Genomic DNA, 27,390 nt, shown 5'->3' on the forward strand with positions numbered 1-27,390 from the left:
GCAAAAAACAAAATAAATAAATACATAAAAAGACAAATTATTTAACTCATCTTGAAAAACAAATCAAAAACGAATGACCCTCAAAAGCCACCGCGGAATAAAAGGCATAAAGGCAAACCAAGTTGTGACATATTATTATTATTATTCAGTATCGTCAAAATGTAAAAAAGATCGATGTGGCTTTTTGCTTGCCCCACTATCAAAGGACTCAAGTTATGGAAATTCACTATTTATAATCAGATTCAAACCGTTCTTGAGCTTTTCTTTGAACCTTCTCTGTGATTCAGCTCATGTTATAACCTTTTATGTCATGGATGAAACAACCATACTGGCCCGTGAAATATCTTATCAATTTTTGTTTTCCTGTGCTTCAAACCATATGGAATATGCCAATTGGGAAGGAAAATATCACTTAGAAACTGGCCAGCCAGCCTGAAATCCCATGTAAAAGCACAATAAACAACATGGTATATTTCTTGGCATTTAAGCTAGGCTAGCTGGCCAGGCTAACACAACCACGTCTTTCTTGTCTGGTCTGAGCAACATCTTCCATAAAAGACATACCATGCAAAAAAAGCGAATAATAACGCATCCTTACCCGAGTCCCTTTCAGTCCTTGTGGTCCTACTAAACCCTGAGGCGGAAAAAGGAAAAAGCGACCCATTTCACCGACAGTAAATTGGTTAGTTCAGTGTTTAGTATTCCCACAACACACCAATATCCTTTGAATCACTAAAAAACCCACTGGAAATGTGTGTATTATTATGATTACTACGGCCTAAGTGAGTCATGCAGGACTCGTTCATCACAAACAAATCTTTCAAACGACTCGCAAGTCAGGAGTCCCTAAATAGTGAGTGAGCGAGTGAATGTTCAACTTCCTGTAGTTAAAAAGGAATGAACGAATGGAACCGGTTGACACCTCCACACTCCATCAAAGTCATTTGGACGGAATGAAATGGTTGTCGTGAGAACTCCATTCGCAACTCGGGAGCCTTAAACGACTCCTCTGACTCCCTTCATAGTTCGGGAAGTCCTCCCCCGCTCACCACCGTCACTGAACAATTCAATTCTATTGGGTTCAATTCATAAGCGGTAGTTTCCAAGTTTATTCATGCATTTGACATGGAATTTGAAACATTCTCACGGCACACCTGGCGGGGCTCTCAGAGAGGTAGAAAGTGGGAGAAAACACTGGGTAAAGGGCAAAGTTTCTATTTTGTAAGGTGAGTTAGCTACGTTGATGCAGCATTAGAAGTCAGCGCAAGCAAACAAGTGGAAGCTTTGCAGTCGCCAAAGGTGTTGTTATAAAACCATTTCAAATCAATACACTGTCTCAATGTTTTCCTTCATTTTAAAAAAATGTGACAGTGACTGGCGTTTTGGGTCTCAAGCAGGCCAAGGTCATTTTTCAGCTTTTTACAGATAACTTTTAAATGATGTGTCATATACCATTTTTTACACCAAAGGTGATTGACACCTTTCCAATTGCCAGGAGAAATTACGTTTTTTTCCAGCCTGTCATGTTCGACATCACAAAAACACACCCGAAAAGGGGCGTGTCATGGTTCCAGGGCGGTTGGGAACAAAACAGCAGAGGAGACAGCAACTAAAACAAACAACCACGACATAAAACTGTAAAACTTGGAAAAAAAATATTTTGAGCCGTTCAAAAGAATCAGATCGTTCATGAACGACCCAACACTACAGTATTTGGAGTATCACTATATACATATACTATATACAGTACAGCATATACTATAATACAGTATAACTGGAGTATCCATGTGGGACAAAAGTCAATAACTTCTGATTTTGGATTCAAAATGGGATATGAAATGATGGCTGATACATAGATATTTCTGTCCGTTAATGCACCAGCGTATGGAACTCCAACACATGTCGCATTGTGCCAGTATTGGGGCCAAAATTAACGGGTCGACCCGGGTGCCAATCGGAGGTGGAGCCGATTAAAACCAAGGTCCTGTTGCAGAGTCATATGACCCGAGACAGAGACCTGGGTTTTACCTTTCCCACTCATGACAAATGGATGTTAGCAGGTGTTACTGGGTTTTTATAACACATGAAAACATGATGCTCTCCCTAAGTATCTTGTTTTTTTTGTGTGTAAGTATTTAAATCATTCATTTATAAAAAAAATAATGCATAATTCAAGTTAATCCTTTAAGTTTAAGTTATTTTTCTCATTCTAAGTTCATGCTCACTGTACCCACATGGCCCCTCTATTATTCTGTAACTTCTAAACATTCCCATTCCTGCATTTATTATTTTACAACAATGACAGTTTTAAGAAAGTGGCCCATTTCAGATCTTTCACTTTTTTAACCTATCACCAGTGCATTTTGGGAATTGGTGTTTTCTGGGAGCACCCCGCCGCCTCGCATTGCGTTCAGTGTTATTAATGAGAGCTTCTGCCACCCTCTTCTCACATTGAATAGCCTCACAGAGATGTTATGTTTTCACTGAGAAGTGACATTTCGTATTGTTCTGTTGTTTTTTTGTAACATTGTTATGGAAGTGAAGTCAGGTATTTGTGTTTGTATGCTCTGATTTTTTGCAATGCAATGCAAAAAAAATGCAGTGGGATATGGAAGGATTATCTTGATCTGCACGTGCGCATCAAAGGAACCGTCAGATCGCCGTTTGTGCTGTTGTTCCGAGTTCAACGATGGGTGAGTAACTCAAACTCTGTTTTGAACATAAGCTGAGGAAAAAAACAAACTTGCGGAACTCGTGAAACTTTCATTCGCCGTGGATCGAAAACAAGGATGTGTCTGTTGACAATGACACTGTGCTGTGATTTGTTTATGGGAGGGGTTCCACACGAAACTCTGGAACAACAGCCAGTGAACCCAAAGATGCAAATAGATGACCACGCCCACACAATGCGCCACAGACCGAGACCCAGAGATGAAAACAAGCTTACTTTGGTCACAAACTAAGTATTAAACTGTTGTTTGTTATGTTTAGTGCGTTCTTCAACATCAAACATTCGTAATATAAAAAAAAATTAAAATAAAATAAAAAAAAAACACATTAAAAAAAGACGTTCGAGTTGATTTGTTGGACTTCGTGTTCGCCAACTTGTTTCCCTTTTTACCAGTCGCTGTCACAAATATGTATTTATTTAATTGTTTTTTTTTTCAATTATCATTTATAACTTTTAATGGATTATATCTCATTATCTTATTATTACTTATATTAAGTAGGTAGCCGTGCAATAAAGCAGGATAATGTGCAGCCAGGCATGCACTGTTGTCCAAACAACCCCCCCGACAGGGCTCTAATTCCTCTATCCAAGCGGGGGTGTATCTTCATGCCTGCATGCAGTGAAAAGGACATTTTAGTGGCGGCTACTTACAGGGATTCCTTGAGGCCCAGTTGGTCCTGGTACTCCTGCATCTCCCTTCATACCCTGCATCGACAAAGGTCCAATAACAAATGAGGACTGCTACCCCCAAAAAAGTAGTTCTACCACAGATAGAAAGTAGTTTTACCACCTAAAGAAAGTAGTTCTATCGCCTAAGGAAAGTATTACTACCTAAAGAAAGTAGCTCTACCTAAAGAAAGTAGTTCCACCACCTTATGAAAGTAGTTCTACCACCTAAACAAAGTAGTTCCACCAACTAAAGAAAGTAGTTCTACCTAAAGAAAGTAGTTCTACCGCCTAAGGAAAGTATTACTACCTAAAGAAAGTAGGTCTACCTAAAGAAAGAAGTTCCACCACCTAAAGAAAGTAGTTTTACCACCTAAAGAAAGTAGGTCTACCTAAAGAAAGAAGTTCCACCACCTAAAGAAAGTAGTTTTACCACCTAAAGAAAGTAGTTATATTTGAAGAAAGTAGTAAGGGTAGTAGGTAGTAAATACTCACCATCTCCCCCTTTGGTCCTGCTGGCCCTGGTACACCCACTGGCCCTATTAAACCCTAAAACACACCCATACAACTGTCAATTGGCCTTGCAACAACAGTGTTGCCATAGAAAAATCATCATAATATCATAATATTAAGTGTCTGGGCGTCAATAGATCAACAAGCTTCAATCAACAAGTTCTGCAGATTTTTAATTTGGTTTTTGGATAATTAACAACGAAAATTCTTTATTGAAAGTATAGTAGAAGGACTTGTTGAGCTACTGAAGAAACCATGACGACACAACATCAAAAAGGGGGAGAAAGAGAATGAATTAAATGTTAACAGAGTTCTGCCGTAGCTCTGGTTCTGAAGAGGACGTATATCCAGGGACGCAGCGTTGAATGCAGCAAGAGGCAAAAAACAAAACAAAGATACTGGACCAGAACAGCCCGGACCTAACTGCAAAGTCCACATGTCTGCATGCAGCACAGGGCATCTGGGCATGCTCCTCAAAGCCAGTTCTTATAAACCGCTAAAAACCTTAGACAAAATGGAGGGTTGAGGATTAGCATTGGGGAGCCTCCCAACCCGACCCCATTGGTACCAAGCACTGATCATAGTATTTTTTATTGTATCAGCGTGCTCATATTTCGTGGGAAAGCAACCAGCAAAAACTCCAGGTTCAGAAAGTCCAGTTTCCATGTTTTTTGTGCCGCCCACGATGTACTGAGCAGCTGATTCCACTCAAATCGCTTTACACTGAATCTGACAAACGACAACAACAAAGCAGAAGTCCATTCATTTCTATGGAAAGTCGGATTCTGTATGTTAAACATTCCGATGCTCTGTGATTAGCCCCACCCTTCTGTGATAAGCCCCGTCCTCCTTGGAAGATTTCCGCATTCGGTCCATAATCCAGGATGCCTTCAAGATCTTAAAATCTTCATATTTTTTCACACTTTGCAAACACTATTTAACGCACGTTTTAAACTCTCATTTATCCAAAATGGTGACTGTCAAGCTGAGCAACATATTTTGTACCTGTACACAGGTCTATAACTAGACAAACGTTATCCGGCAGCCACTAGGGGGCAGGATCCGACTGTCGGATGCAATTTTCAGATTCAGTGTAAAGCTGGCTTCATGAACTTGACCTCTGAGGCTGATGCGAATCAGTTAAATCCAAAAGATTGACTCCAAATCCCAGAGTGGAGTTTTTACTTTTCTGAACCTGGATTAATATAGTAACCGACAAGCGGGAGGAAAATGGGGAATTCGTAGGGTTCGGCTAGATGGAGAGCGATGCATCCTCAAGCCACCGCCGCCGCCGCCGCCCTAAAACCGAACTGAATAAATCTACTCTGGCCGCACGGTGCTGGAAAGGTAAAAGAGAGGGACAGAGAAAACGAAGGCAGGAAAGACGAGGCAGAGAAAAGGCAAGCAGACAGGACAGACAGACAGGCGAGACGTGACGAGACAGAGACAGGCGACAAGGCAAGGCGTGGGGTTGCATGGGGGGTGGCGGAGGAGGACAAGGACCAGGGATGGATAGAGTGTGGGGGAGGAGAAAAAAAGGAGGGGGTGCGGGGCTGGAGCTTTGGCGCCACTCACCACTGGACCCGGTCTGCCGTCTAACCCATGAGCCCCCTGCGCAGCGTGGTGCAAACACACACACACACACACACACACACACACAGTTAGAAGGGCACGAATGATGGAGGGATGGTGGGTGGAGGGAGGAGCAGGGGAGGTGTGGAGAGAGTGATAAAGGGGCAGGGTGGGTGGTGGTGGTGATAAGGGAAGGTGGGGTGGTGGATGGGGTGAGTAAAAGCAAGTGGGTGATCCCAACACAACACTGAGATGTTGATACATTTAAAATAAAAAAGAGTGATGGTGGTGGAGGTGAAGTGTGGTAATCATATGGGACAGTAACTCCTTCTTGTTTTGCACAAGACTGAAGCCAAACAATGATCTGTATGGAAGAGAAAAAAAAGAACAGTGCGCCTCAGGCCGAAAAGCGGAACGTTCTCCATTGAAAGCGTTTCTACCGCTCCCTGGTGGTGCGAGGAGGTATTGCATGGGGTTCAAAAGATTGACTGAGGTAGGGCTGGACAATATGGCCAAAACTGTTATCTCGATATGTTTTTTTTTAAATATTGATCAATGTTGATAATCACGATATATATCGACTAATAATAATGCTCAATTTACAGTTTTAAGTGTATTCTCATGGCTTTACCTTAAACACTTGAATAAAATAAAAAATAAAAATGTAAACCAAAAAAGATACATTTATAATATATAAATATTTCAAGGCTGCATATATTCCTCTATTATCCCATTCAAATGTGTATGCTTTTTATTTTTTATATTCTAATTTATTCAAAATATTAATGCTTAAATTTAGAAAAGGGAGGAGGGGGTTATGCACGGTATCTCCAATCAGAGTGATCTTTTTCTCCAAACAAAGCAAATCAAAACCCTAGCTGTATTTAATTGACTCAATTTCTAGCCGCTGCAGAGCAGATCACAGCGTTCTCTGGCCCGCTGGCAAATGCCGGAAGTTGGGAGCCTCTGCACTGAAGGACATTCCGTCGGTGATGATCGGGTTTATCTGCCGCTTGCGTCGCCACATCAGTGGAATTACTGGACGTTCTTGTCAAACACGCACTCACTGTGTACACACAGTGAAACGCCGGAGGAGACGGGGACGCGCCGGACGCGGACTTCGCACAGTCACCGGATTATTTCCCTCTAATGTAAGTTCACAACACACTGGATGAACTTACATTGAACTTTATTTCTCATCACATGTGATTGATTCGCTAACTTAAGTCAATTTATATTTATAATTTATAATCAATTATTTATTTAAAAAATGGCAATTTCAGCATTCGAGTAGGTTTTTTTGAATATTCGAATTCTACTTGAATTTCGTTACTGCAGCCCTAACATATATTATAAACCTCATTGTCGTCTGAGAGCCGTCCGAAAAGTTGTTGAATCTGCAATCTGTGATTATATGCGCTTAAATAAACTAAATGATGAATTATACATTTTGTTATATATTTTACATCCACAAAAGCTCACGCTAACTAAATGACTAACTAATGGCAAAACAGGGAAAAATAATCATTTAAATGCGGTGGCATCAATAGGGTTGGTGTCACCCGGTGCAGTAACTCATGGGTACTCCCCTTATTCACAAGTTGGCAGGAGGTGGGAGGGTGAAGGGGTGTAAGAGAGTGACTGACTGAAAAAGTCTCCCCTTTACACACGGGACTTCTTTTGTGTCATTCAATTAGGAAACGTAGGAAAGTAAATACATCAACAAAAACGTTTGAGTGGTGCTACAACCCTGGTTTTACCAATGAAGAATGAGAGTTCTTACTATGCCTTAAGCTGTCTCCAGACAGCTCCACTGAATAAAGCTGAAAGCCCCTTTAAACCAACTAAGCCTGTCATACTTCCTCTGACCTATTATTCAGCTCTTGAGTGAGCTGGTCAGTGGGGCCACCGGTACGAACTCTCATTCTTCATTCGTAAAACCAGGGTGGTAGCACAACCCAAACATTTTACTTAATTTGAACTTGAGTTCTTATTACGCCATATTGTATACCTACCTCCCTTACTGACCACAAGGTCAGAACTGATGTGTCCAATGCAAGCCCCCAAACGCAGAGAGATAGACCCCTGGGTTCTGGTAGTCCAAGGACCAACTGGCAGATATGACCTCAAACCCCAATTTCATAATATAAGAACCCTTTCATAGGGTAGGGAGGTAAATTACATCACCCCCCCAGACCCACCTATGGGTGGGGATTCCGCATACAGCTGAGCCTGTATCACCTGACCGTAACCACTCTCAACTACATAGCGTAACTCTGTACGCAGGCTAACACCTGGCCGCTGTCAAAACAGCCTGCACCAGCTGATGCTGTCATGTCGAGACTGTAGAATCTGGTATTTTATTTAGTGAATGCAAAGTCCCTAAGCCAAGCAGTTGCCTCCTGGTCTGCTGTACGGAGGGTGACTAACCCTCTTTTCAGTTTTTGAAGAGGGCAAACTTCTATGATGTGTTCCATGGTGTGCTCCTCTCCACAAGCACACAGTGGAGTGGGGCTACTGCCCCATTTGTGAAGGCTGGCCAAGCAGGGGCCATGTCCAGTCCTGAAGCGATTGAGCGTAGACCATTGTCTCCTTGGGAGGTTGGTGCCAGGGACCTGTTGATTGGGGTCTGACACCAGATGTTTGTTTGGGACTCCCATTCTGCTTTCCAAGCCAATTGGATGGCGAAGTCAGCTGGTAGGATGTTCTTCCAAATTGAAACCTGCCTGATCCACGCAAAGAATTTCCTCTACTCCTGGAGAGACACGTTGTAGTATTAGGCGTTCCAGGATTTTGTACGGAACGCTGAGTAGGGAGATTGGGTGGTAGCTGGCAGGTAGTTTGTGGTCTTTGCCAGGTTTTAAGATGGCAATTACTTTTGCTGTCCGCCATTTCTTTGGGATCAAGTTCGTATTTATGATCTTGGTATAGAATTGTGTCAGCCAGGTTAGGGCTCGGGGGCCAAGGTGTTTCATGAACTCTGGAGAGATGTCATATCCTGCTGCCTTTCCATATTTCAGGCCCTGCAGGACTTTCTCCAGTTCAGCAACCTCAAAAGGTTCAGGGTTTCTATGGTCTCTGAGCGCTTTCTTTAGCTCAGTTGTAACTGCTCTTCTGGTGGGTTTGTCTTGGGTTGCTTTTGCAATAGTCAGTAGGTGGGATGCAACTTGGTGTGTCAGATGCTCGGTTTTGGCTGGGGGGCTTCTGTGCAGCTCCTAGACGGCGGATGAGGCTCCAACATTTCCTGCTAGAGTGTGTGAAGTTCAGGTCAGCTACTGTCTCCTCCCATTTCCTTCGCCCAGCTGTATTTAGCGATTCAATGAGATGGTCTGCTATCTCAGGGTCCCCTGATGTTTTGTAGGCTTGTAGGAGTGCAGCACATTCTCCGTCCAGGCATGGGACGTAGAGGGGTCGGTAGCCTCGTGGGATTGCTGAGAGGGCAGCTTTGTAGATGGCGCTGCAGAAGCGGTTGTATGCTTCATCTACAGTGATGGTGTGGAGTGAGATGGTAACAACACTCCACTCCAGGATTTCACTGTATTTCTTCCAGTTGGCTTTGCGGAGTTCCAGCGCATCTTCCTTGGGCTGTCTATGACTGGGAGGTGTAGGCCAACGTGTACAAGCGAGGGCCGGTGTTGACTGTGTGGAAAATCGTCAAGAATGAGGATCTGAGCAGGATAGGGCGTTCCATTCAAAGAGCTGACCCAGCACAGGTCAGGAGAGTAGTCTTTTTTCCACCTGGCGGAGTGGAAGGTTCCTCTTTGTTTGGGATCATGTATCAGAACAAGGTCATTTCTAGATGCCCAGTCTGAAACTGCCTCTCCATCACTATCCACTACTGGATATCCCCAGTCAGGGTGGTGGCTGTTGAAATCCCCTACATACATCTACAGACAATTTTCAATCTGCTCTGTGTAGCGCGCACTGTCAAGTAGCGCGCGCCCGTCGGGGCGCTCCTCGCACCCCTCCCCTCCCTGCCTTCCCTTGGGTCTCCAGCTCTGATGCAAGGTTTTGAAATTTCCCCAAATCATGGCGCTGCAGCTTTGAGGACAGAAGTTCCATTTTTTCGTTTGAAAGCATTAACTGAACTGATCATGTTGACCACAGTTTTGTCTTTTCCTTGCAGCTTTTTTTGAATGGCGCACAATCTACCCGCACTACCTATGTCAGGGCACCCCTGACATAGACCAATTAGATGTGCGGGCTGCAGTGCCTGCACTTTCTTAATTTTCTTTCTTTCGTTATAGAGGGCTTGCTTTCAACAGCAGAGAGCTGAACAAGCAAAGAGGAAGTATGACAGGCGGTGACCCAGTATACTGTATATGCTGAGGGTCGAGCCTTATGATGGGTGTCCGAGTGGCCCAATCACGGCCTGTAAGGGCTAAATTGAGACTTGGTTGGTTTCAAGGGGCTTTCAGCTTCATTAAGTGGAGCTGTTTGGAGACAACTTAAGGCATAGTAAGAACTCATGTTCAAAATGAAGTAAAAGACAGTGTTTTTGTTGGTTTTGTTTAGAGAAATTGGTAACAGGGATGAGCAGCTCTGATCACACAGAAAATTTTGATTGGGTGGGCAAGACGCACGTTTGACTTTTGATTGGGTGGGAAAGAGGCACGTTTAACTTTTGATTGGGTGGGAACGACGCACATTTCGCCAGCTGTGGTGTCACCCTTTCTGATGGTGTCACCCGGTGTGGTCCGCACCCCTCGTACCCCGCTAGTGACACCACTGTTAAATGTATAGACAAAAAGTTGAAGTGAGCAGGGCTGAAGTTGCATTTTTCGAGGCAACATCAAGAGACCTGAAGCTGAATGAAAACATGGACGTTCATGTTCTTCATAGCGTCATTCTAATGAATGAGGTTCACTATGACTTGTTTTGAAACTTGTTTTGGCTTAATTTATGGCAAGAATTTGAAACAAAAATTTTAAACATGGTGGCGGAGTGAGTTTCAGATCACTGCCACCACGTGGATTAACTTTCATGTTAGATAGCTGTAGCCTGTTTTAGAATTTTGGTCAATTTGGCCAATTTGAACGGCTAATTACCTATTTTTTTTTTGCCATTGACCAACTTTCTTAACTACGCTGCAACTCTTTTGTACCACCACAGCAAACCATTCACACAGCCATATTATTTCACAATACAAAAAATACGTGTAAATGTTACTGTATGATGAAATCAGTGGATCGGTGGTTTCAGACCCAGAATGTGAACCAAGGTTAGAATGAGACCTTAAGATCAGAGACCCCGTGGGACACACACCTTGAATGTATAAAAAAAGAACATTTAAGAGGAAGCCTGGCATCGATTTTGGGCATAGGTACGGTAAAATCACCTCTAAAAAAAACATTCCAAGAATATTTCTTTAATATTCAACATTGTCCTGCTAGATAAGGACTCCCTTCCAGGACAGAAGCACCAGTCCACCCATGCAGAGACAGAATCATGGCAACGTGAAAAGTGTCGAATGAAACTATCCGTCCAGGATCTCGCCTGGTTTTGAAGACACCATTGATGTCATTTTTTCAAAGCTGATGGGACACAACAGAGAAGGTTAAATTACTCACAGGAAGTCCAAGATGGCCCCTGTCGCCCTTGTCGCCCTTCTGACCGGTGGCTCCCTTCTCACCCCTCATCCCCAGGCCCGGCTCCCCCTATGGGACAATCACATAGGTTTGCTTAATTCATTTGTTTGTAAAAAGGTCTGAACAGTATAAAGGTAATTTACAGGATAATACACAGCATACTGCTAGTCTGACAACTTATGGCTATGCTTTTCCCTATGCTCCTCTACATACATACACACACCATATCTTACCATACCACCTGTTACAGTACTACTACTCTCATTATCATTACTATCCAATATATACTACATACTTATGTAACATACTGCTTTACCCTTTTTTGACTGACACTGTTCTGTCAACTTTCTGATGCTCTAACACCTTTTTTACAATTTCAATAAAGTATCAGTTTATCTTATCGTAACGGAAATAGAAGCAAATTAAATAAGTAAAATATAACTAATGAATGAAAATAACAACTTACCTTAGGCCCTGAGTGACCCTGGGGTCCCTAAGGGGAAAAATAATAGCATAAATAATACAGTACATAGCGTAGCTTCCTGTTATTAAGTAGCTTAGTGCTTCCTTGATCCTCAAGGACCTAAATTGTTTGGTTGAACTGTACAAGGGCCAGTGTTGCTGATCACAGCTATGTTTTGGGATCTGAAGACCCCCGGGGAATTCAACCATAAAAGTACATTATATAATGTATAACTCACCGCTGGGCCAACTGGTCCGGGGGCTCCTGGGGGTCCTGGGGGGCCGTAGACCTGGACACACAAACACAAGTTCAAATCATATACGTTATACTGCATTTAAAGCAGAGTCACACCTAACTTTTGCCAGGATTCCCAAAAATTAGCCCCCATTGAGAAAATACACGACCCCCAAATTACCCTTACCATTTCTGACCTTCCTCCATCCCCGGCCTCGCCTTTAGGGCCCTGCGATATTTGTGTGTAAAAAAGGATTTAAAAAAGGACAGAAGGTTGAACCTGAACATATGGAGTAATATCAATTATGACCAACACCAACAAAATAACTACATTTTCAACAAGAGGGGCACCATTGCGTACCATTGCGCCTGGTAATCCAATGGGGCCCACGGGCCCCACAACCCCCTCTTCACCCGTAGGGCCATCTAATCCCTACAGAACAAGGAAGGGGGAGATTGAGGGTTAATATGGGTGTCAAGAATTTACAAATCAGGGACTGATTCGCTTATCAGTCAATCATCACGTCAACAAGAGAAATTACAGAATGGGAGAACCAATCCCAAACGCCATGTTATAGAGAAACCATTATAATATGGAAGGACGCAATGCTGCCCGTCTCGTCTCAACACCTCAAGATCTCACCAAGAGTCCACCAAGCCTGAAGACCACACTACGGGAGATTATATTAAATACATGGACATAGAGATGTGCTGTAAACCAGTTGTTGCTTTGAATTAAATCCCAAAAAGGCCCAGGCAGAATAAGGATCTCCACCCAAACTCTGTGTCATCTTCAAGGTCGCCTCCACCCTCCACCCAACCAGGCCTCTAATTAGATTATCACAGGGTAGTAGTGGCACATGCTAAGCGTGGGCATCCTGCAGTGGACCCTCGACCACTCACAGGTGATCCAGAAGGACCCAGGTCCCCCTTGTCTCCCTTGGGTCCCGGGAAGCCCATGACGCCACCCTCCCCTCTTGGGCCATCAGGGCCGGACGGGCCCGGGGGTCCGGGCTCCCCCGTCTTTCCTCTGGGACCCTGTGGTGAGAGACATTTGGTTTTACATCTCTCCATAAAAATCTACATATGAACTTATTATGAAATTAATTTATTAATCAGTTTTGAGGCCTTGGTGTAATTATACAGAGATGAGAGTTGATAAGAGTTGGAATCTTGCCTTCTCTCCGTCGTGTCCTGGAGGACCTGGAAGGCCGACTTCACCCTGGAAAAGACGACCAAAGAAAATATGGTTTATTAAAAAATAAACGTTCACAATTTGCTGTATTTGCCAGAATGTGAACTGTTGAGGTTGGAGGTTTATTGTTCATCGTACATTTTTTTAGGTTGATGACATCTTCTTTGTTTCTTTTTTTATTGCTGTTCATTGTTCATTTTGTAACGAGAAGTTGTCGGGACATTGAGAGAAAATATGCTCCCCCTCGGACACCCACAGAAAGACAATGACCTTGGCAAGATCAAGCCAATTAACAGTTGAGACTGATTAGAACAGCAGACAGAGCCATCTCTGTCTTTGTCTGTGGAACTTCCCCCTGTGGTGAACAACAAGGAGCACAGCAGGAATGGCTGGGTCAGTGATCTCCAGGCCATTTGGCACTACATGACCTTAATATTCCTGAAAGGATATTGGACTGAAAAGTTATCTTAATCAATGTGTAGCCACATTCTTCCTGAGATGATTGTGCAGAGAACTATACCACTCCCGACTTTGGAAGATGTATAATAACAAAGTTATATGTTCAATCTGTCTTTCCAGTTTGCTGAGCTTGGATGCCCCCTGGCGGCAATCGTTGGTATTACCCCAAACACAGATTCCTATCGTGTGTCTCTAGCTCACTAGTTCTATTCATTCCTTATTCCAAGATTTATTGTTTGGATTATGGGTCCATCCTTTTCCATTTCAAAGATTCATTCTGTGTGCAACTGTATCTGTGCAGTTAAAAGACTTTATTGACGTGCACGATTTTCCTCCTTGCATCCCAAAGATTTATTTTCGTATGTGATTATGTTCTTGAATTCCAAAGATGTATTTATGTGGGTGATTTAGTCTTCTTTTATTGCAAGATATACTGGACAAACATGAACGTTATACGGAGGTTGAAAGAGACGTAAGATTGAGATTATAGAATAGGGCTTTACAGCGAACTAAAAGAGCCTCATGAGAATTCCCTGACCAAAGGGGAAACCTTGCACGAACCCCTCGACCAATGGCCTTCGAAGGAAGTCACGTCCGATTCTACCCCCTCAGAGTAAATAGAAACTCTGGAACCCAGTCGCTCATTAGTTCCTTTGCCAAGGATCTCACTCTCTCGCAACAAGGAAGCTCACCTGAAGGACTTACTTTCACATTTTACCTGCCGCTGTCGCACTTTTTACCTGTCTTTTCTTTGTTCTTTGAAACCACGTTTTACATTTCGCGACGCAGCCACGTCGCAGAGACCCTTAGGTATGCAACGTACCTTGAAAGCTTTTCTTCCTTTTTCCTTTCCTTACACCCAGACCTAGAACCACTATTTAAATATCCTTCTTTTCGGCTCAAATATCCGTTTTGGACCAAGTCGTTTTTCCTGTGTTGAACTAACGCACCAGATCCACCGAAGCTGCCGACACGCCACCCGACCACTACACACCAATTCGGATAGCTCCTGCAGAGCACGCAAGCTGCACTTTGCGGTTCTAGGACCCGACAATACGGAAGGATTCGTGACCCTCCTCGCCGTTCCAGACCAGAGAGCCTGCGGAAAGCCCCGAGCCGATCCGGTAACAAAGGACAACGACACATCTGAGCCAGTAGGGTGATCCGGACAAAGACGAACGGTGAGCCTCGTAACTCCGGTAAGGTATAGTGAAGTGATGTTGGTTTGGCACGGCGATAATCTCTTTTATTTTATTATTCAGTTTAGAGTCTGTAGTTGTGCCTTAGAGTTCATTTACATACAATTTCTGAATGTATAGAAACCTGCTTCCATGAAAGATGAGAACCTTTATCGCCGTCACAGGGCCATAAACTAAATTTACTTTTTCCAGGTTTAAGTGAAAATATGGTGACTGAACTAAAATATAAATATTAATTATAGGTCCTACCTACGCTACAATTTGAAGGTATTGCCAACATTTCTCTGCTGTGATATATAAATTTATTTTGGGTTTACTCTCTCTCTATCTATCTATCTAGACTTGACAGCAGATCACAGCCTTCACTGTGATTGCTGTGACCCATGGAGGACAGGATCCTACCTTTGTGCCTGGGGGCCCAGGAGGTCCAGGAAGTCCAGGAGGGCCCTGGGAGGGAAACAAGAACAATCAGGTTGTCTTCAGTGACACTACAATATATATATATATATATATATATATATATATATATATATATAAATCTATTTTGGGCATGCCATGAAACCTAGCAGCACATACCATCAGCGGAATATTCCGGATATCCTGTAAATCAGTACAAAGGTTTCAGAAATTAGCAATTAAACAACATGCATTTAAAAAGTGATGTAATTCATTGTTTTGTGCACAAAATGATAACTGCAATTGATAAAAGCAATTATTTTATAAATCTGCATGTGCATACTGTATATAATATGAATTACAATACAGAAATATCTTGTCATACATTGTCATTGTTCTGGATTTCTGCCTTTCCTGGCTCCCCGGCCGGGCCTGGAGGACCCTAAAAAGGGAAATATCAGATGAAATTAGAAAATTCATCACGATGGAGTAATGTGCAGTGTTTTGACATTTTATCAAGAGATCAATATGAATTGATCATTGTGTACTTACTCTTGGTCCTGCTGGGCCTTCAGGACCTTCCTCCCCCTAGAGGTCAAACAAGATCGTTAGATAATTAGATAATAATAATAATAGTCTATCTACCTAACCACCCACACACCATCCATCTACTCTATCTATATTCGTTCCAACAAATTCCTCATCCCTTACATATTGTTTCCTATAATCTTACCATAATTCCATGGTCACCTTTGTCACCCTGTAAAGGAAAAATAATCATGACATTAGGTCAAATTTGATTGAGATCACGTCACATTAAACAGCAGCGGCGGAAAGAGTACCAGAGATTTTGTAACTGTTTGACGTAAAAAAAGTATTGATGAGAAAAATACAACGATTAATAAAATGTAGATTAAATAGTTTCAAAATACTCAAATATGACAAAAATAATCCAAATACAACAATTTACTCTAATCGACTAACAGTAAAGTGAGAGGTCGTTGTGAGTTCTTTCCATAACCAGAAATGTAAAAACAGTCCCTACCTTAGGTCCAATCCGGCCCATTAGCCCTGGTGATCCGGGTTCTCCTTTAATCCCTTGTCCTGTGACGCTCGGCTCTCCCTTCTCACCCTGTCGTACACACAACACAACCTTAATATCTCGGAGAAACAAAATAAAAACACCAAAAACACATTAACCCGCCGTAACAACTTATATCGGGCAGATCATATCATATCTATCACACACAGAAAGATGCAACAATAAATCACATGTAATGAACATTGTTGCCAGCAAAGACAAACATGGATTCTACTCCATTCATTTTGTCGTCTAAATATGATCACACACACACACACACACACACACACACACACACACACACACACACACACACACACACACACACACACACACACACACACACACACACACACACACACACACACACACACACACACACACGCACACACACACACACACACGAGGGAATAAGGTTCCTCAGAATCTATCCGTAATATGTAAATGGTGTTAGTAATGGATCATCCATCATGTATCAAAGTAGAACATGATAAGAGAGGCCAACGGAAGATAAGAATAGCCTCTGCTCTTCCAATCAAACCAGAAACGGAAGCGACTCAAAAAGGGGGGTTTCTGTCGCAGCCATGGACACATACAGTGAAGTGGTGAGCAATGAACAGATGTCGTAAGTGGTTACTATGACAACCAGAATGACTGATGGACAGCAATGCACTTAGGCGGACAGCGATGTACTGAGGACGCCCACACAACACCACCCTACCCTGTATCCCCTCTTGCCAGGAATGCCAGGGGTGCCGGGGATGCCAGCTTGTCCCTTTTACAGCAGAAGGAGAATTGAATTAGGATTAAGGCGATCTGACCTGATCAACCATCAAACGACGACAGAAAGGACAGGGAAAAGCCGTTTCACACCAGTTTACCTTTCTCCCCGGTGCGGCAGGAAAGCCTGGGTCTCCCTACACCAGGTCAAGGGGGCGACAAGGAAAAAGCAAGAGAAGGGTAGTGAAGGAAGTAGAAAGTGAGTAAAAAGAGAGGTAAAACGCCTAAAAATTACAGAGAAAAAGCTTTCCGAAGAGAAGTGAAAGCGGAAGCCACATGCCCGCTGATTGGGATCTGTCGAGAGCCGGCCCACAGGGGGTGATTAACCCTCCAAAAATGGGATTGGGAACACACAGAGTTGAGCTATTTCATCCGATGGCTTCTCTTTCAGCGGTCAAATTAACGAGAAGATGATTTGGAATGATGTAGAGTCACAGCTGTGACCGCGGAGGCTGCTGAATTAAAAAAATAAAAACCAGCTCATGAGTTTACTGTTTACTGTGCAGTACCCTAAAAAGGATTGGGTTGGTCCTATTATTTGCAAATTATCACTTTTTTAAGGACTGTTGGTCTGAATGAGGCTCAAAAAATGTCTCCTATAGCTGATAGAGATGGATTCAGGAACTTCACAATAACATCACTGGTCACTCTTAATGAATTGTTAATTAGATACTCCATCAAGGCAAAGTGGGGCATAATTAGAGATGACCTCTCCCATGAACACACTACTCCTGCACTCATCTTAGAGCATTACCCCTATTATAAATATTGTTTATGCTTTATAATTTACTCTATGAAGATTGAGTCAACAGCAGCCCGGGTTCCACCAGGGGAAGCATCTGCAAACCTTGTTTTCCTAAAAGCAGACAACTATATCATAAGAGCTTTGAGTTGATGTACTCTACTGCGTGGTTACTGTGTACTGTATAGCAAAGCTATATCTATGGAAGGAAGTGATGTAAGAGTGACCAAACCCTAAAATAAAACCGTAGGGACATAACTCATTACATTACATTACATTTAGTCATTTAGCAGACGCTTTTATCCAAAGCGACTTACAATTATTCAAACACCGACGGACGCAGCCATCAGGAGCAATTAGGGGTTAAGTGTCTTGCTCAAGGACACTACAGCATGCTAGCAGGAGGAGCCTGGGATCGAACCAGCGACCTTTGGATTACTAGACGACCAGCTCTACCTCCTGAGCTACCATCCCCTGTCTCATCTCTGGTTGAGGACAGATTACTGCAATGGCTTTATCTGATTGGCTCAAATAAGCAACAAGTGAAGTCACCTACCGTACAAAAGAGAACAAATGACATCACTTGGTTTTCATTTGAGCCAACCAGATATATCACTTGCAGCACCCCCGGTCGACCTGCAGGTGGTAGTGTGGAGTTAGATTCCAGGGGTTGGTTGGTCGCTCTAAAAGGAGACTTGCAGGTGAGGTGATTCAGTTGATTTAGTCAGGCTGTTTCAATTCAGACCCTGTTTTGATCTAATCTGAAATCTACCAGTGCAAACAAAATGGCACTGGATTGAGTGGCACGCTCTCTACCGTCGAGGTCACAGGGGAAGCGCCGGCGGAGTGGCCCCCTGCAGGATTTGAAGGAGAACTGGGGCGTAACACAGCCGAGGGAGATAAAAATGGCACCTCTGAAGGTGAGGGAGGGGATTGAGTGGAGGGAAGTGGTGTTTGTGTACATATCCTAGCGTGGCTCGTCCCAATACTTTGCTATCGGTTCGTGGAAAGATGAAAGCCTTTCTAGAACGCCTTATCCCCAAATAACCCACCAGAGGAACCAAGTGGCGATGGCTCTAATTGCACAGTAGGGGGTCCGTCGGTTGAACTTGAAAACAAGGGGTCGCTTTGATCCACAGCTCCTCCAATCAGCTCGCAGTACTCCCCTGGCCGTCTACCACTCACGACCCTTGCTTCTATATTGACGCCTCCCTCTTTTCTCTCTCTCCATTTCTCTCTCTCTCCCCTATCTGTCAGACCGGGATGCCAGGCTGTGATTTATCAATACTCTAATCTCTTGGTTGAGGCCTTTCCAGTTGAGAGGAAACGTAGCAGGAGGGGACGTAGCAGACCGGATTAATCGACCCCCCACCGCTAAGGAGGACGCAATGATTCCCTTTTGGTGCAGTTGGCTGACGGTATTTATTTCGACTCGTTCAATGTCACGACAAAGTCCTCACCCACATAGGGAAAGGTGTCAGGACACGGCCAGAACCGGTGCCATAGGACTTCGGCCTGGGCAAAATGGACAAAGTAGCACCGCACCTTGAACCTAGAACGGCTGGGGCGCAAGCGCAAAACCCGAGAGCCAAGAACAAGCCAAGAATAGGATGAAAATGTTGAATCGGAATGCATTTTCACGTCTTCCTACAGTCCAATTACTCCTTGTGAATGGGAGCACCCCTGTTCGTATTGCTTAGGGCTGAAACGTTTTCTGCCGTTTGTTTAATGGGAGCCAAAGACGGAGCTCAAACTTCCGCGCGCCATGGAAGGCGGATGAATGGAGAAGTTGATTGCCGTCTTTCCCCCACTTTTCGTCACCCCGATCTCGCCTCCCGGGGATTTCGCCAGCTGTGTTGCCAAGCTGACACAGGTCCAGCTCGGCCGTTCCGTGGAACACCGGTTCTGTGTCAAACCCACTTCCCACCTTTCCGTACCACTGCATACCACTTCCCACTAAACACCACTTTATTTTTCCCCAGTCAAAATATCTACAATTTGTTTATCAACCTTATTCCTGTTCTTGAGTGCCCGTGTGTGAGCTGCCAGGGAAAAGTGAAATCGGCAGACGTTTCATAAGAGGGAGCTTTAAATTGAATTAGGATAAAGTAGACCAGGGGCGGACACACATCCGGAGTGTAACAGTAATGGAGGAACTCAAGAGCAGCAGCAGCGGAGGAGACATTCACCAGTGGACGGGGTCTGGTCTGCTTCCTCTGTGGCGAGGCCCGGGCAGCGTGGCCTTCAATCTACCATGTAGATATTAATTGTTGTGAGTTATGCCGCAAAGGCCTCTCTACCTGCTCCATTTTTATTTAAGTCCAGACGGCTTTGCGGGATTATATATACGGAACAGACGCCCCCCTCGGGGTTGTCACAAAGCCCAATTCCCTTCTGCGACCGTACTGTGACTTTGAAGGATTGGCCCTGGAAAAGCACTTTCTCTTTATTATAAAACAATAAAAACTCTTCCAGCTCACTGTTTCCTGTGGATACCAACCATATGTACCTTCCTCGGAGCCCCCCGCCCCCACCACCCCTCTCTCTTTTTTGCTCTTCTCTAATCTGTTGATCCATGGGGCTTAATGGTGAAAACACACACTGCTGCTGCTGCTGCTACTGCCATTGCTACTGTGGTAACAGGAGCGTTGCCATGGTTACAGACACGCTGGAATTCAGGGAGTAAGGAAGATAAAAATATATCCTTCCACACAGCTAGATCTTTTCCCAATCCATTGATCCCTACAGCATCAGTGGTACAGAGAGGTGAAGCTACACATCCTGTGTCACTGCACTCAATGTAAATACGATAGGAAGTGGAATTTCAATACAATTCCACTTGTTTGTGTAGACAATAGAAAACATGGTACCGAATGCTAAGATTAAACAGATCCGATATTAAAAATAAATACAACCTTTATTTCGTCAGAAGGTCAGTGCATTGTTGTGTCAAAGTGCCAAAGGGATTATAAGTCTAAATTCTCTCTGGCGGTGGTATCCAGCGATCTTGCCATGCGTGCCCCAAAAGGCCCCCAGCACGCATGGCTCATGCAACGCCACCCTTAGCTTTCCAAAAGACCTTATTTCCCTTCTCCCCGGGGAGGCCCTCCTTCCCTTCACCCCCCTACAAGACAAATGGAGACACAGTTTCAGGAACAGCAGAAGAAGGGAGGTAAAGACAAAAGACGAGCAAAGGGCTCAAGGCCAGAGAGTGAGTTCTTCACCATGGAATTGACCTGAACCAGCACGCGTTTTTTTTTTTTTTTTAAGGGTGGGTAGCAGGGTGGACCGGCCTAGGAGGCCTTCTATCATGGAGGTCCCAGCACTGCAGAGGGTCTTTAGGTTGAAAATGAATAAAACATGAACATGGGAACCAGAGGGGAATTGAACCTGCAGGGTGGCGGGGAGCTTTTTGAAGTGCCCTGATATCTCAACCAGACATCTGAAAAAGCCTCTGCTTGCTCTAGACCACAGCAGACCAAAGACACATTTTTCGGGACATTTTAATGTTCTGGTCACATTTTTCTGGTTTGCCATTCTGATCAATCGCTTTAATCCCAAGGACGTTCTCCCCTCGGAGCCCAAGGATGTGAAACGAATTAGCATGAGACATGACGTCTGGCGGTATAGTACGGAATATAAAACAGCTTTACGGTCTTACCTGGATCCCGCGGTCTCCCTTCAATCCCTAGGAAGGGGCAAGAATAAAAAACAATAAAGACATGAATCAGCACTTAGGATGGATATAACGACAGAGCAGGATTTTAGCACAGCCATAGTCAACAACCTGTCATAGACTTTATTCAGTTAAGCGGTCTAGAATTCTGTTCGGGAAAACCAATGTTGTTATCAGCCACAAGATGGCGCAATACACTCAAAACCAAGGGGAGTTTCCCCCTTCGTCCCTGTCTAGAAAAGCGTGAATTTACATTTATATGGTAAAGCAGGGAGCAGTTTACCAGCACTCTTAAAAAATAAATAACGCGCTATGGCCTTGAAATGCAAAATCCATATCCATAACCATATTTTATGTTTATTATCAACACAGGCCTTGTTTTGTATGCAGATAAAGCCAATTCCAAACAACTACATAAAGAGTGATGTATGGCTGAGGAGGGGAAAATAAATAATTTGTGGATTTATTTGTGCCACAGAGGAAAGAAAGAGTAAAAGGTTATACCGTATTTCCCCAAATAAAAACGGGGCCACTAATAAATGTCGGGGGCGTGGTTGACACGAACAAATAAAAGCCTGCCCCAACTACAGACCGGGGAAAAACTGATTGGAGCTGCGGAGCTCTGCATGGGAACAGCTCCGCAGCAACATCGGAGCGATTTTTTTTTCTCCAAACAAAGCAAATAAAACAGTGTTTTTTATGGGAGATTTATTTCATTTACTCCATTTCCTACTGCTGCGTAGCAGATCGCGAATCGCTTCTTGGGGCAAATTCCCTGGCCTGAGTGCTCCCGCTCTCCACTGCTCCAAAGCAGGAAGTGCTGCGTTCAAGGGAAACTGTAATTCCCCGTCGGCTACCACCTCAAGTGCGACTTTTGGGGTAGCTACCAGCTCTCTCAATCTTCACCATACATGTGTTTGCATGGAATTGCACCCAGACGGAAGTTTGTTTTGAAATTCATACAAAAAATATGATCAAATATACTTCATAAACAGAGGGAACTGGATAGAATAGCCTGCCTCTAATATCAGCCTGCTTCCAATAAAGGCCTGGTATCCTCTGCAGCTGAGGTAAATAAAGGCCTCGGTCACTATTAGAGGAAATATGGTAGGTTATAAAAATAACCTTATGAAACAGCAACAGAGCCTAAATCTAAATAAAACACCTCACGTCTCCCCAGTGACCTACGACACAACGGATGCCTACAAATAAACCTCTTGAATCTTGAATCTATTGCCAAAAAATAGATATTTTGGGGGATTTTCACAACATGTAAACGTGGTTGACGTTTACAAGGCAATAATCCAAACGGAAGCTGGGAATGGCTGTAGCAGGACCACAAAATGACATCAGTCAAATAAAAATAGAAAGAAACCCAGAGCTACAATCTCAAGGTTTATATATGTGGCCTCATCCAAAAACCATGTCATACAGTAAGTAAATCAGCCTCCATTTCCTCTTCTCCTCTCAACCCTCACTCTCTTTTGTTCCTTTCAACCTATCAACTATCAAACTCATTTGTTATCCGAGTTACTTGAAGTAGTGCCATGGTTATAAATCATGACCGATCACAGGATTGATGAGCCCTGGTTGGTGATTTTAACATTTGAAATTGCCGATATTTTCCTTATTTATCAGTAACTGTTCTTATGTAATGTGTGGATACTCTCTCAGAATCTCTCTTCACAAAAAGATATTGATCTCAATGAGCCAAACTGATCAAACTCTTCAAAACAACCTCTCAGTCTCTCTCTGTCCCAGCAGTGGCATAACTCAAGAGTTGACGCATTTCTTCATTAGTGTGTGTGTGTGTGTGTGTGTGTCAATACCAATATTTATTCAAGGACTCAAAAATTAAAAAAATTTAATTGCGTTAATCTAAAGGCTAGATTTCAGATACAATACAGGGAAAGCATTGGTCTCCATAAATTTAGATATTCCATGAATGAATATTCAATCAGTGAAGATGCAAAATCAGTAAAAAAAAACAAAAAAAAAACAGCAGTGAAGTGGCTCACCTTGGGGCCTTCAGGACCCCCTGGGCCGACGTCTCCTTGGTAACCCTGTGGAAAAACACAGAGTTAAGACAAAATATACAAAACTGCTAGTGGGTAAAAAACAGGACAGACAACAGTACAGGTCTGAAGCAGAGTCTATGCTGAGGAAAGAGCCCGAATGGACCAACACCTGAGCAGCTTCATGTGGAGGCGTATCAAATCAAACCCCTGATAGTTTCAATTACAGACAGGTTGACAGATTACACTAATAATACTTATAAATATTTGTTCTCAAATACCAACACACATGGATGGGAATATACGTACGTATATACACAAGTGCATTGTTTTGTATTGTATTCTATGTTAGCAGCAATTCACCTTTTCACCCGGCACACCCGGTTCACCCTGAAAAAATAATAAAGAGCATAAAATATATTTAGAATAGATTTAGAACACATAAATACAGCATATCAACCATTGTTATATTTTTAGGTTTATTTTGTATTGACAATATTATTATTTTATATCATTTTCTATTATTATTTTATTGTATACCTTCATTCCTGGCATTAACTGTAAGGGGAAAGATAAAGAGACAGATCAGAAAAAAACATGATAAAATGTCATTCCAACATTTTCATATATATATATTTATATACATATATATATATATATACACACACACACACACACACACACACACACACACACACACACACACACACCTACAGTATAGTAGGCCAAACTCACCCTTGGGTCTTTTCCTGGTTTTCCTGGTTCCCCAGGTTTTCCCTGTGTTGAACAAAATGCACAAAAATCCAGAATAAATAAAACCTTATAACAACTGGTAAAACCACATTTTTCATTGTAGATATGTGACTTCATATTGTTTTTCCTTTAGAAAATGGAATTGCATTCCTGAAACATAGTCTTTTACTTTTTTAGACTTTTCAGACTGGTTTTCTGGCCTAGTGATTGGTATGTGGACAGAAAAAAGTAAGAGCCGTTGTGCGAGGACTGACCGGTGGGCCACTGGTTCCGTCCAGGCCAGGGGTCCCTGGTGGTCCGGGGAGTCCGGGAGGTCCCGGTGGGCCCTGCGCTCCAGGCTCGCCCTGCTGAGAGACCTAGAGTCAAAACCTGCCATGGGGGCCAGCGGGTCGCCATGCACCATACAGTACCGCAGCACATGCTGGCACAGCAGCTCCACACTCTACACGGGCTGAACGGGAAGGCTTGGTGTTGCAGGGCGAAGGTTAAGCCACAAAGCAGGACAAGCGGTTACAACAGCACTTTCTACCTTTGTTTGGAGACTCTGGCACTGTGAATAAGTCTGGTCTTACAGTACCAAAGACACAACAACTACCAGACGTCCCCCCAAAGTCTGAACTATGGGGGTTTATCTGACTCCATCTTCCCAGTGAGATTTTTTTTTTTTCTGACCGGCTCAATCAGTCTGTGTGGTTACTCTGAAGGCTACCAGAGGTAGGAAGGAGGTCTGGAAATTATCTCAAAAAGCCACAGCCCTCAAAGCACAACTAAAATAATCAAATAAAGGACATTTTCAATAAGCACAGGATATGATGAGAGAGAAAAAAAAATCCACCTCGACTGAAATGAATTAGCCTAGCACACATCCTGTAGCAACAACAGTTTCTTTGTTGCTTTTTTGGGGTCCTAATGACCTACTGCTCAGGTCTATCATGTTGGAGTGGCTTCTTCTTAGCCCTCCTACGAGGGCATGTCTGGAAAGATCAATGCTCAACGTTCTGTGGAAAGCAACATCTTCTACACGGCACGGCATAGAGTCGGCAGCAGTATGGGGATTTATTTTCACATGTGGTCGGACTTAGCGAAAGCAATTGGCCCTCGTTCAGGTGCTCCGTAATCACCACGTACAGTAGCTCGGACCCGGGAAGCCTTCCCAAGTTCTGGCATCGGGTCTTTTTTTGAGATAATCCGGAACATATCTGTCCGCATTCGATTTTATTCTATGACCCCCCCCCCATGTACAACAAAGTGTCCAGCTATGATTTGTGTTCCTGGACGCAGGTCTGGCAAATGAGCACATTCCACCTTTGTCGACTGGATTGGTTCTGTGCAGATTGGAGCCAACCCAGTGGGGGAGATGGGATCTGGCTCGTGCTCGTTTCACTCTACTACAGTGTGTAGCATTGTCTCCAAACAAGGTATTCTGTCCTGGCACACAGCGGACTGCACACCTGGTAGAAAAAACAAGATGGGGGAGGGCGGATGCCAACAGGGCCAACTCTGGCCGATGGGGGGTATGGCACCCGCTGAGCCCATGGCGGGGCCAAAAAGGCTCTTCTTTTAGAGACGGAAGTGAAAGTTAGATCTGGGGATTGGGGAACAATCACTTCCCGCCAAAACAGGGGTCTGGCTTGACTAAAACATTATTTCCAATGAGTCGAATGAAGGTTTTGTCGTTCTCCTGTCTACAGTGTTTGTGGAGGTTGTGGTTTTCTGGCCATGAAGGCGTTGGGCGGACCAAAATATCACTTAACACTAACAGCGATTCCAGTGGAAAACATGATATGTGCATTGGGGGAGCGCTGGGCGATGGGTGGCGGCAGTTGGCATCCCCTGCACAGACGGTTGGGGTTTCGGGGCAGGGGTGGCAGGTAAGGGTGGGTGGGAGAGAGGGGTGGGGTAGAGAGAGTTGTACCTTGAGGCGCTTTAGGATTAGAGGGCTTATTGAGGGCATGTTGCGCACGGTGATGGGCAACATCTGCCGAGGGGATGGGGTGGGGTCACAAGGCACGGGTGGCCAGCGGTGCCAAAAAGGTCACAGGAGGCCGGGGAAACGGAAACAGGTGAGAGGAGTAGGAAAGAATCGGGGGGAGGAGGGAGGAGGAAGGGTACGGAGGGGAAAAGAGAAGAAAAGGAAAAAAACAGGAAACAGGAAAGTGAAACGCAAGGAAAATGGCAAGGCAAAGAACTGAGAAAAAGAAAGGTTAGAGGAAATAAAAGAGAGACTGAAAAGAGGCATCGCGAAGTGCCAGTGCCGCAGGCTGGAGGCCGGGCGTCGATTCGGCGGGGGTTGGGGGTTGGAGGTGGCGGGAGTAGAGCTGATGCAGAGTCCGAGTAGGAGCCAGATTGTGACGCAAGGTTTATCGGTGGTTTGCAATGCGACGACCAATCCCGCGTGCCTTACCCGAGGTATGGCTGCACTTATGTGGTTTTGGTTTTAACCACTTATCAACCTCCTGCATCAGCAACAACCCCCTCCACCCCCACCGCGCCTCCTATGACGGCCTCCAGACTGAAGTTGAGCAGAGATCATGTGGGAATGAACCAGTCTTGCCACAAAGAGAGCTGAGCAGAAAGCAGCGCAGGACACTTTCAGACTTACTGTGGCCGACTGTCCAACACAGGGCTGGACAATGCGCCGCTTCTGTTGGGACGACCGGCATGATCAGATACAAGTTCAGAGGAATGTGGAGGAAAAGGAACGAGCCCCACTGATTACCATTTGGGTTTCTCTGTGTGTGGTTTTGTATGTTTTTCCACTTACAGAATGCAGAATGAGGCTGCATGTGGCTTGCCTACTTTTTTTTATGCGCTGTACATATTTCCAGCTTAGGTTTTTTTTTTGCTTTTGCCGCAGGGTGAAAGCCCAATTCTTTCTTAAGCCGTGTGATCAATCATTCAAAGAGTTGCCGAATGCAAATTTAACATTTAGATTGGATTTAATTGCAAGACATTTCAAGGGAGGAAGAAAGTTCAAGGGAAATATGTACAGCATGTGACATATATAAGTAAAGGGGGTGAAACAAAAGTTGGCAAAAGTAGGCAAGTCTGCTGCTACGTCCCTTACCATTTTGAGCAGTCCACCACATTTACTAACATATATTCATGTCACCCGAGACCATAACGTTGATTCAGTAAATAGTGATTTCAACGTTTTATTCATTCAATGCACAACCACATTGCCACTTCAAGCTATAGGCCCTTTAAGACATTCATCTTTAGGTCGCATTTTGGGTAAAATCCCAAGCCAATGACATGATGACTTCTCAACCCAACATTGGGACGAAAGGTCACGATCCTATTGACTTGTTTTTCGGTGGAGAGCAT

General features: G+C 43.9%; 1 protein-coding gene across 9 annotated transcripts in view; it reads right to left on the bottom strand.

Annotated features, from left to right (window-relative positions):
• The window catches only part of col13a1 (collagen, type XIII, alpha 1), a 57,612-nt gene that overhangs the window by 12,452 nt on the left and 17,770 nt on the right, over positions 1-27,390 (bottom strand). For 3 of the 9 annotated variants that reach the window (XM_080016551.1, XM_080016549.1, XM_080016553.1), the window contains exons 10-35: positions 25,979-26,041; positions 24,318-24,410; positions 24,046-24,087; positions 23,851-23,868; positions 23,674-23,700; positions 23,314-23,358; positions 21,281-21,307; positions 16,979-17,014; positions 16,819-16,872; positions 16,062-16,148; positions 15,750-15,776; positions 15,569-15,604; positions 15,402-15,458; positions 15,197-15,220; positions 15,023-15,067; positions 12,945-12,989; positions 12,671-12,805; positions 12,129-12,200; positions 11,955-11,996; positions 11,772-11,822; positions 11,537-11,563; positions 11,053-11,139; positions 5,486-5,521; positions 3,893-3,946; positions 3,383-3,436; positions 599-634 (exon numbers count right to left, since the gene is read on the bottom strand). In XM_080016551.1, the coding sequence (XP_079872677.1) occupies positions 599-634; positions 3,383-3,436; positions 3,893-3,946; positions 5,486-5,521; positions 11,053-11,139; positions 11,537-11,563; positions 11,772-11,822; positions 11,955-11,996; positions 12,129-12,200; positions 12,671-12,805; positions 12,945-12,989; positions 15,023-15,067; positions 15,197-15,220; positions 15,402-15,458; positions 15,569-15,604; positions 15,750-15,776; positions 16,062-16,148; positions 16,819-16,872; positions 16,979-17,014; positions 21,281-21,307; positions 23,314-23,358; positions 23,674-23,700; positions 23,851-23,868; positions 24,046-24,087; positions 24,318-24,410; positions 25,979-26,041 (1,320 nt within the window). Of the gene's footprint in view, positions 1-598; positions 635-3,382; positions 3,437-3,892; positions 3,947-5,485; positions 5,522-11,052; positions 11,140-11,536; positions 11,564-11,771; positions 11,823-11,954; positions 11,997-12,128; positions 12,201-12,670; positions 12,806-12,944; positions 12,990-15,022; positions 15,068-15,196; positions 15,221-15,401; positions 15,459-15,568; positions 15,605-15,749; positions 15,777-16,061; positions 16,149-16,818; positions 16,873-16,978; positions 17,015-21,280; positions 21,308-23,313; positions 23,359-23,673; positions 23,701-23,850; positions 23,869-24,045; positions 24,088-24,317; positions 24,411-25,978; positions 26,042-26,665; positions 26,708-27,390 lie in introns of all 9 variants that reach the window. The other 6 variants (XM_080016557.1, XM_080016554.1, XM_080016550.1 and 3 more) reach the window with 5 other exon arrangements.

The sequence above is a fragment of the Zeus faber genome, assembly GCF_960531495.2.
Source record: "Zeus faber genome assembly, chromosome: 16".
Taxonomy (NCBI): Eukaryota; Metazoa; Chordata; class Actinopteri; order Zeiformes; family Zeidae; genus Zeus; species Zeus faber.